General features: G+C 41.9%; 1 protein-coding gene across 1 annotated transcript in view; it reads left to right on the top strand.

The window, feature by feature from the left end:
• Positions 1-10,906, top strand: part of Ttn (titin) — a 269,037-nt gene that overhangs the window by 237,472 nt on the left and 20,659 nt on the right. The window contains exons 275-287 of the mRNA XM_076928942.1: positions 91-387; positions 498-1,085; positions 1,179-1,481; positions 1,587-1,883; positions 2,941-3,228; positions 3,338-3,637; positions 3,883-4,185; positions 4,280-4,585; positions 4,691-6,457; positions 6,975-7,268; positions 8,009-8,296; positions 8,405-8,704; positions 8,798-10,864. Of these exons, the coding sequence (XP_076785057.1) occupies positions 91-387; positions 498-1,085; positions 1,179-1,481; positions 1,587-1,883; positions 2,941-3,228; positions 3,338-3,637; positions 3,883-4,185; positions 4,280-4,585; positions 4,691-6,457; positions 6,975-7,268; positions 8,009-8,296; positions 8,405-8,704; positions 8,798-10,864 (7,398 nt within the window). The remainder of the gene's footprint in view (positions 1-90; positions 388-497; positions 1,086-1,178; positions 1,482-1,586; positions 1,884-2,940; positions 3,229-3,337; positions 3,638-3,882; positions 4,186-4,279; positions 4,586-4,690; positions 6,458-6,974; positions 7,269-8,008; positions 8,297-8,404; positions 8,705-8,797; positions 10,865-10,906) is intronic.

The following is a 10,906-nucleotide window of genomic DNA, read 5'->3' as shown; positions in this document are numbered from 1 at the left end:
GGTTTTCTCTGATAGTGTATGAAGGATGCATGTGGGAGAAAATGTAATACATGTTCTCTTTCTTTCAATGCTTCATTTTTATTTTTTTAGAAAAACCAAGCCCACCAGAAAAGCTTGGAGTAACAAGTGTATCCAAAGACAGTGTCTCTCTGAGCTGGTTGAAGCCAGAACATGATGGTGGAAGCAGAATCGTACACTATGTTGTTGAAGCACTAGAAAAAGGACAGAAAAACTGGGTTAAGTGCGCTGTGGTGAAGACAACCCATCATGTTGTTTCTGGTCTGAGAGAGAGTCATGAGTACTTCTTCCGGGTCTTTGCAGAAAACCAAGCTGGTCTGAGTGACCCAAGGGAGCTCCTCCTTCCTGTCCTCATAAAGGATCATCTAGGTTTGTCTAATTTTATGCATAAGCAAATTTTCATTTTCTGAATTTAGGTAAGTTAATTCTTTTAGGCATTTTTTCACCTTTATTTTCCATACTTCTTTTTTTTTTTTTAGAACCACCCGAAATTGATATGAAGAATTTCCCAAGTCACACTGTGTATGTAAGAGCTGGTTCCAACCTTAAAGTTGACATTCCAATTTCTGGAAAACCACTACCCAAAGTGACCTTAACAAGAGATGGTGTACCACTGAAGGCCACCATGAGATTTAATACTGAGATTACTGCTGAGAACTTGACCATCAATCTTAAAGAAAGTGTTACCACTGATGCGGGAAAATATGAGATCACTGCTGCCAACTCCAGTGGGACCACCAAAACTTTCATTAACATCATTGTGCTGGATAGGCCTGGTCCTCCTACTGGCCCTGTAGCCATTAGCGATATAACTGAAGAAAGTGTGACTCTCAAATGGGAGCCACCAAAGTATGATGGCGGAAGCCATGTTACCAATTACATTGTACTGAAGAGAGAAACAAGTACTGCAGTGTGGTCTGAAGTGTCGGCAACAGTAGCAAGAACCATGATTAAAGTCATGAAGCTAACCACAGGAGAAGAATACCAATTCCGCATCAAGGCAGAAAACCGCTTCGGCATCAGCGATCACATAGATTCAGCTTGTGTAGTTGTCAAACTACCATACAGTAAGTTATTGACCTTAGACACCCGATATTGGTGCTTACCCTAAAAATGTGCTAAGTGCTTGTCTTAACCTATGGGTTTTCTCTCTTTCCTAGCAACACCTGGACCACCATCTACACCCTGGGTATCTAGCGTTACTCGAGAAAGCATCACTGTGGGTTGGCACGAACCAGTGTCTAATGGAGGCAGTGCAGTCATAGGCTACCACCTGGAAATGAAAGACAGAAATAGTATTTTGTGGCAAAAAGCCAACAAAATGATCATCCGTACAACTCACTTCAAAGTTACAACAATCAGTGCTGGACTTATTTATGAATTCAGAGTGTATGCAGAGAATGCTGCTGGTATTGGAAAACCCAGCCATCCCTCCGAACCAGTCTTGGCCATTGATGCCTGCGGTACGTAACTGTCATGTACACAGCAGTTCTGATAACTGAAAAATGTAAAAATTCGTTTCTTCAAAGCAAAATGAGTGCCACTGATCTGCTTTCCCATTATTGCAGAACCCCCAAGAAATGTTCGGATCACGGATATTTCAAAGAACTCTGTCAATCTTGCATGGCAACAACCAGCTTTTGATGGAGGAAGCAAAATTACAGGTTACATTGTTGAGAGGCGTGACCTTCCAGATGGGAGATGGACCAAGGCCAGCTTCACCAATGTTATTGAGACCCAGTTCACTGTCTCTGGATTGACTCAGAATTCCCAATATGAATTCCGGGTCTTTGCTAGAAATGCTGTTGGTTCCATCAGCAACCCATCTGAGGTTGTAGGCCCCATCACATGCATTGACTCTTACGGTAAGCAGGGTTCACTCAATGTGTTCTTTAATGGCTTTTACCAAGTGTTTTAATTATATTGTGGGAGTAACTATAAACTAGCTGGACTATTTAGGAACCTACCATTGATTGGGCAAGTTCCATGAATGCCCTTCTTCCATGAATTCTCTCCCTTTCAACAACACAGATTAATCCACTTTATGAAAGTAAGCCTAAGGTTCAAACTATTGATATAAAGTCTCCCAAAGTCAAACGATTCATCAGTGGTGATCAGGTGTCTTTGGAGCCCTCTCTATATCATTGTCAGTTTGAAATGTGATTGGCCACTCTGTAAAATAAGTAGCATTTGTCTAAGAATGTCTGGGAAATGAGAATTTCATGGGAGTCAAGTACCCTGGGACACTTCTAATAATTTTCCATTTTCAAAAAGGGAAGTGAGCTACTTTCTAACACATGAAAAGTGTCTACTCCTGTTCTTGTGTGAGGGCCACCCTCTACTAGTCAGGCTTTACAGATACCCAGTATGTGTTGCTCTGTAAAGCCAGCCAAACTTAGTTCTATATCTCAACAGTTATAGGATACCAGGTAGAACACCAGCTCACTGGATATATAGCCCTGTGAGTAGAGAACTCAAGCTTCAAGAACTGACATGAACTGCTCACATTTGGATAGTGGAAAGGAAAAGAAAATGAATGGGAAGTGGTCAGAAGCAAAGGAGAGAGAAACTAGAGTAAAAGAAAATGTGTGATGCTATTTCTTCAATAATGGTCTCATCCTGTTTTCATCGCTAACACAAAAATCCGTACAAGAGGTTAAAATACATTTAGGAAGAACTAACTTCTGCATGGACTTAGTCCAGTGTTTCTGAGGCTCAGAGTCTGTTCAGTCTGTCCTTCCCATCTGACATATAAAAGTGGCTTATAAAACTTAAAGTTGAAAGTGAGTAGATGTAGACCTGCAAAAAAGTACACATGTGCCTGCAGTTAGCAAATGGTCAATTACCTATTTTGAAGTTCTGCGACATTTTTTCATTTTTCATTCTTCTAAGATTTCAACTGCTTCGTCTGTTTTCTTGCAGGTGGGCCTGTGATTGACTTGCCTCTAGAATATACAGAAGTTGTCAAATACAGAGCAGGTACATCTGTGAGGCTCAGAGCTGGCATTTCTGGCAAACCCGAGCCTACGATTGAGTGGTACAAAGATGATAAAGAATTACAGACCAATGCATTGGTGTGTGTCGAAAATAGCACTGACCTTGCATCTATACTCATCAAAGATGCCAACCGCCTTAATAGTGGAAGCTATGAGTTGAAACTAAGGAATGCCATGGGTTCTGCCTCAGCCACCATCAGAGTACAGATTCTTGGTAGGTGCTTAACATGGGCAATGTCTTATTTTGTTTACCTAGAGTGTGGTAATTGAAAGTTACCTGGCCTTTTAAAGACCCTAACATTGTTTTCTTCTTCCATTGGTAGACAAACCAGGACCTCCAGGTGGACCAATTGAATTTAAGACTGTCACTGCAGAAAAGATAACTCTGCTCTGGAGGCCTCCAGCTGATGACGGTGGCGCAAAGATCACTCACTACATCGTGGAAAAACGTGAGACAAGCCGCGTTGTGTGGTCTATGGTGGCTGAAAATCTGGAAGAGTGCATCATCACAACTACCAAAATTATCAAAGGGAATGAGTACATCTTCCGAGTCCGAGCTGTGAATAAGTATGGAATTGGCGAGCCTCTAGAATCTGAGCCAGTTGTAGCCAAGAATGCCTTTGGTGAGCTATAGCTTCACTACAAAACTAAAAGATGTGAAAAGCATATTCAGAGATATAAGTTGTTCTGATAGCTTATAGATGTTTTCTTAAGATGATTTTCTTTTGCATTTCATCTTGTCTCATTACTATCCTCTCCACAAGATAGGAACTGTCATCACTAAACTGATATTTTAGACAGAATTAAAAGATGAGAAAGTAGAACCTGTTGAATCTTTAAACTCATCTATTCTTTCCTTCTTAAATAGTTACACCCGGGCCACCAAGCATCCCAGAAGTGACAAAGACTACCAAGAATTCAATGACCGTTGTCTGGAACAGGCCAACTGTGGATGGTGGCAGTGAAATAAATGGCTATTTCCTTGAAAGAAGAGACAAGAAGAGTCTAGCATGGCTTAAAGTATTAAAGGAGACTATTCGTGACACCAGACAAAAGGTGACAGGACTCACAGAAAACAGTGACTATCAATATCGAGTCTGTGCCATAAATGCTGCCGGAATGGGTCCCTTCTCAGAACCCTCTGACTTCTACAAGGCTGCTGATCCAATTGGTAAACACTCATAGACACAGAATCTTCACTTGTTTTTTGTATTACTGAATTGCTGATAATTGTGTAATTACTGGATTGTAAATGTCTATTCCAGATCCTCCAGGACCACCTGCCAAGATAAGAATTGCAGACTCAACTAAATCATCCATCACTCTTGGCTGGAGTAAACCTGTCTATGATGGGGGCAGTGATGTTACTGGATACGTTGTTGAGATGAGACAAGGAGAGGAAGAAGAATGGACTATTGTCTCTACCAGGGGAGAGGTCAGAACTACAGAATATGTGGTATCTAATCTGAAACCTGGAGTCAATTACTATTTCCAAGTATCCGCAGTAAACTGTGCTGGTCAAGGAGAACCTATAACCATGACTGAACCTGTACAGGCTAAAGACATCCTTGGTATGTACAAACTGTGTAATGATGCTTTGAAGTCTCATTAAGAGTTCTAGGCAAAGACTCGTTTTCTTTTAAAACTCACAGTAAATGTCCATTTTCTGTCTACAGAGGAACCAGAAATTGACCTAGATGTGGCTCTCAGAACATCTGTTATAGCTAAAGCTGGTGAAGATGTTCAACTATTGATTCCCTTTAAAGGCAGACCTCCACCTACTGTCACCTGGAGGAAAGATGAGAAGAATCTCGGCAGTGATACCAGATACAGCATCCAAAACACTGATTCATCTTCTTTGCTTGTTATTCCTCAAGTCACTCGCAATGACACAGGAAAATACATCCTGACAATAGAAAATGGAGTCGGCCAACCAAAGTCTTCTACTGTGAGTGTTAAGGTGCTCGACACACCAGCTGCCTGCCAGAAGTTACAGGTGAAGCACGTTTCCCTAGGCACAGTCACATTGCTATGGGATCCTCCTCTCATTGATGGAGGGTCTCCCATCATTAACTATGTCATCGAAAAGAGAGATGCCACGAAGAGAACATGGTCTGTTGTATCACACAAATGTTCCGGCACATCCTTTAAAGTAACAGATTTATCAGAGAAGACTCCATTCTTCTTCAGAGTTCTTGCAGAAAATGAAATTGGAATTGGTGAGCCTTGTGAGACTACAGAACCTGTAAAGGCTGCTGAGGTGCCAGCACCTATCCGTGATCTCTCAATGAAAGATTCCACAAAAACATCTGTTGTCCTGAGCTGGACTAAACCTGACTTTGATGGTGGGAGCATCATAACAGACTATGTTGTGGAACGGAAAGGCAAAGGTGAACAAGCATGGTCCCACGCTGGCATCAGTAAGACATGCGAAATTGAGATTGGACAACTTAAAGAGCAATCAGTCTTGGAATTCCGAGTGTCTGCTAGAAATGAGAAAGGACAGAGTGACCCTGTCACTATTGGGCCACTTACAGTGAAAGAGCTTGTAATTACACCCGAAGTTGACTTGTCAGAAATCCCTGGGGCACAAATATCCGTGAGAATTGGACATAATGTACACCTTGAATTACCTTATAAAGGAAAACCCAAGCCATCCATCAGTTGGCTGAAAGATGGCTTGCCACTGAAAGAAAGTGAATATGTTCGTTTCAGTAAAACAGAAAACAAAATCACCTTGAGTATTAAAAATGTGAAGAAGGAGCATGGAGGGAAATATACTGTTATTCTCGATAATGCAGTGTGTAGAAACTCATTTCCCATTACAGTCATCACCCTTGGTCCACCATCAAAGCCCAAAGGACCCATCAGATTTGATGAAATCAAGGCTGACAGTGCCATCATGTCGTGGGACATACCTGATGATGACGGAGGAGGAGAAATTACCTGTTACAGCATTGAGAAGCGGGAAGCTTCACAAACTAACTGGAAGATGGTGTGTTCAAGCGTTGCCAGAACAACTTTCAAAGTTTCCAATCTGGTCAAAGATTCCGAATACCAGTTTAGAGTTAGAGCAGAAAATAGATATGGAGTCAGTGAGCCACTTGTCTCAAATATTATCGTGGCAAAACACCAATTCAGGATTCCCGGTCCTCCAGGAAAGCCAGTCATATACAATGTGACTTCAGATGGCATGTCACTAACTTGGGATGCACCAGTTTATGATGGTGGTTCAGAAGTTACTGGATTCCATGTTGAAAAGAAAGAAAGAAACAGCATTCTTTGGCAAAGGGTTAACACATCACCAATATCTGGGAGAGAATACAGAGCTACTGGCTTAATAGAAGGGTTGGACTACCAATTCCGTGTATATGCTGAAAATTCTGCTGGCCTAAGCTCACCTAGTGACCCAAGCAAGTTTACATTAGCTGTTTCCCCAGTAGGTAAGTGACTGTTACTCAAATGTATTTAATTAAGCAACCAGACATATATTAGCAATAAATACACCAAACACTGCTTCTCTTTTAGAAGTCACCCTCTTGTCTCTATCATGGCTCTATCTTCTTGTTGTTATAGAAGCAGTCATACAAAGCCAGAAGAATTTTTGGGGAGGTGGGGGTGGTTTTGATTTGGGTTTTGGTGTTGTCTATATAGCCCTGGCTGTCCTGGAACTTACTCTGTAGAAAAGGCTAGCCTTGAACTCAAAGATCTTCCTGCCTCTTCCTCCCAAGTGCTGGGATTAAAGGTGTATGCCATCCATACCCAGCAAGAGGAATGATTTTAACTCAACCCAATAAAGTAATTTAGAATTCTTCAATTCTCCAGAAGACTATGAAGCAGAAAGTTGAAATTAGTAATACAAATGAGCCTGGGAGGTTTATCCATGTTGTTTTACTTCGTTGATAATGAAAAGGTGGTTACAAATATAGCATTAATTTTAACTTTCCTATAATTTCTCAGACCCACCCGGCACTCCTGACTACATTGATGTCACCCGAGAAACCATCACACTTAAATGGAACCCACCCTTACGGGATGGGGGCAGTAAGATCGTGGCCTACAGCATTGAGAAACGTCAAGGAAGTGATCGTTGGGTGAGATGCAACTTCACTGACGTCAGTGAGTGTCAGTACACAGTTACAGGACTCAGTCCTGGGGATCGATATGAGTTCAGAATAATTGCAAGAAATGCTGTTGGCACTATAAGCCCTCCCTCGCAGTCTTCTGGCCTCATTATGACAAGAGATGAAAACGGTAAGCTATTTCCAACCTATTTCCATTGTGATAAAGAGTATTCATGGTTTTAAAAATGCTTTTTAAATGCTTCTGGTCTATAAAAGGGGGACAGGGCTCTTTTTCTGTCAATGAGCTATAGCCACCATGTAGATGAATTAAGTCCTTTTGTATTTTTGTCAATTCTTTTCATGTCTATTATTTTATCCCATTCCCATGTAAAGATCAAGCAAGTGGGAATGGTTTTTAGGTTTGTAGTTTTAGCTGTTTCCACTAATATACTAGGAATAGTTGTCTTTCTATATAAGGTAGACGACAAATATATATATATATATATATTATATATTTATGTAAATATATAATATATATTGAAATTATAAATATATGTATATATATTATGAATATATTATATGAAGCAATAGTATTTCCTGCTTATATGAAGCTAATGGCTTCTCCCAGGAATTTGTTTGGCTATTCAACACTATTAGGAAGTAAAGACTTGCAAATGTTGTAGTTCTCTTTCCACAAAGGATGATGAGAGTAATCACATGTCAGGAGTAACAAAGGGAAAAACTGAGTAATGGATAAATGTTTAATCCCATTGCCTAAACTCTCAGTCACCAGTCCTACTTTCAAATGGCCTTTGGTAGCACGGAAATGGTTATCTTCCCAGTCTTTATATATAATATGCTCCCAATGAAAACAATGTTTAGGTATGTCTTTATTAAGCCAAATTAATAAATATTTCTATTCTTTTACAGTTCCACCAACAGTAGAGTTTGGCCCTGAGTACTTCGATGGTCTTGTTATTAAGTCTGGAGACAGTCTTAGGATCAAAGCTTTGGTCCAAGGCCGACCAGTCCCACGAGTAACTTGGTTCAAAGATGGAGTTGAAATTGAGAGGAGAATGAACATGGAGATAACTGATGTTCTTGGCTCTACCAGCCTCTTCGTCAGAGATGCAACCCGAGATCACCGTGGTGTTTATACTGTGGAAGCCAAAAATATATCTGGTTCCACAAAAGCAGAAGTTACAGTGAAAGTACAAGGTATTTTACAATAAATTCAACATGATTTATTAGACTTGGGTTAGAGATATGGCTGATAATACTTTAATGGACAAGAAAAAAAGTAACTCTTCAAACTTTTTATTATAGATACACCAGGAAAAGTAGTTGGGCCAATCAGATTTACTAATATTACTGGTGAGAAGATGACCCTGTGGTGGGAGGCACCACTCAATGACGGCTGCTCTCCTGTTACACACTACATCATTGAGAAGCGTGAAACCAGCAGACTTGCTTGGGCATTAATTGAGGATCATTGTGAAGCCCTCAGTTACACTGCCATTAAACTAATAACCGGCAATGAGTACCAGTTCCGGGTCTCTGCAGTTAACAAGTTCGGCGTTGGCAGGCCACTTGAGTCTGACCCTGTGGTTGCTCAAATACAATACAGTAAGTTTCCAGTTCTACTAAGTGGCATCCCATCATCATAAGCCTAACTTTCGAAGCAAATTAATCTAACTGATTCTTCCTCCTCTTTGACAGCCATTCCAGATGCACCTGGAATTCCAGAACCTAGCAATGTAACAGGCAATAGCATTACCCTGACTTGGACGAGGCCAGAATCAGATGGTGGCAGTGAGATTCAACACTACATCCTTGAAAGGAGAGAAAAGAAAAGCACAAGATGGGTAAAAGTGATCAGCAAACGACCAATCTCTGAGACGAGGTTCAAAGTCACTGGTCTGGTTGAAGGCAACGAGTATGAGTTCCATGTCATGGCTGAAAATGCTGCAGGTGTAGGACCAGCAAGTGGAATCTCAAGACTAATTAAATGTAGAGAACCCGTCAACCCGCCAAGTGCTCCCTCGGTAGTCAAAGTGACAGATACCTCAAAGACAACTGTGAGCTTGGAATGGGCCAGGCCAGTCTTTGATGGTGGTCTGGAAATAATTGGGTACATAATAGAAATGTGCAAAGCTGACTTAGGGGACTGGCACAAAGTAAACACAGAGCCATGTGTGAAAACAAGATACACAGTCACTGATTTACAGGCAGGCGAAGAATACAAATTCCGGGTCAGTGCCATCAATGGTGCTGGGAAAGGAGACAGCTGCGAGGTAACTGGCACAATAAAAGCAGTCGATCGATTATCAGCTCCTGAATTAGACATTGATGCAAACTTCAAGCAGACTCACATTGTTAGAGCAGGAGCTAGCATTCGTCTCTTCATTGCCTACCAGGGTAGACCCACTCCTACAGTGGTATGGAGCAAGCCTGACTCTAATCTTAGCATCCGGGCTGATATCCACACAACAGACTCCTTCAGCACCCTCACTGTGGAAAACTGCAACAGAAACGATGCAGGGAAATACACACTCACTGTGGAAAACAACAGTGGTAGTAAGTCAATAACATTCACTGTGAAGGTGCTAGACTCTCCAGGACCACCTGGTCCAATTACCTTCAAAGATGTGACCCGGGGATCTGCTACACTGATGTGGGATGCCCCTCTCCTTGACGGTGGTGCCAGGATCCATCACTATGTGATAGAGAAACGCGAAGCCAGTCGCCGTAGCTGGCAGGTTGTCAGTGAGAAATGTACTCGCCAGATCCTCAAGGTGAGTGATCTGACAGAAGGTGTTCCATACTATTTCCGTGTTTCAGCTGAAAATGAGTATGGTGTTGGTGAACCCTATGAAATGCCAGAACCAATTGTAGCCACAGAACAGCCTGCTCCACCTAGGAGACTTGATGTCGTTGACACTAGCAAATCCTCTGCAGTCCTAGCCTGGCTTAAACCTGATCATGATGGAGGTAGTCGAATCACTAGCTACCTGCTTGAAATGAGACAAAAGGGATCTGACTTCTGGGTTGCAGCTGGTCATACCAAAGAGCTGACTTTCACAGTGGAGCGCCTTGTTGAGAACACTGAATATGAATTCCGGGTGAAAGCCAAGAACGATGCTGGCTATAGTGAACCCAGAGAAGCTTTCTCATCTGTCATCATCAAAGAGCCTCAAATTGAGCCCACTGCTGATCTCACTGGAATCACCAATCAGCTCATAACTTGCAAAGCTGGAAGCACATTTACCATTGATGTGCCAATCAGTGGTCGTCCTGCCCCCAAAGTAACATGGAAACTAGAAGAAATGAGACTCAAAGAGACAGATCGAATGAGCATCACAACAACAAAAGACAGGACCACCCTGACTGTAAAGGACAGCATGAGAGGTGACTCTGGCAGATACTTCCTCACCCTGGAAAATACAGCTGGTGTTAAAACATTTACTATCACAGTTGTGGTCATTGGAAGGCCAGGGCCAGTAACTGGCCCCATTGAGGTCTCATCTGTCTCGGCTGAATCATGTGTCCTGTCCTGGACTGAACCCAAAGATGATGGAGGCACTGAAATTACAAATTACATAGTTGAAAAGCGTGAGTCGGGTACAACAGCGTGGCAGCTTATCAATTCCAGTGTGAAGCGCACTCAGATTAAAGTCACGCACCTCACAAAATACAAAGAATACTGTTTCCGTGTCAGTTCAGAGAACAGATTTGGGGTCAGCAAGCCTGTGGAGTCAGTGCCAATAGTCGCGGAGCACCCATTTGGTAAGGAAAATCAGTACCAAACTTCAAAGTCTATTTTCAAAA

Source organism: Arvicanthis niloticus, chromosome 2, assembly GCF_011762505.2.
Source record: "Arvicanthis niloticus isolate mArvNil1 chromosome 2, mArvNil1.pat.X, whole genome shotgun sequence".
NCBI classification, from domain to species: Eukaryota; Metazoa; Chordata; class Mammalia; order Rodentia; family Muridae; genus Arvicanthis; species Arvicanthis niloticus.
Note: the sequence above shows the minus strand (reverse complement) of the source record. Positions and strands in the feature narration are given on the sequence as shown.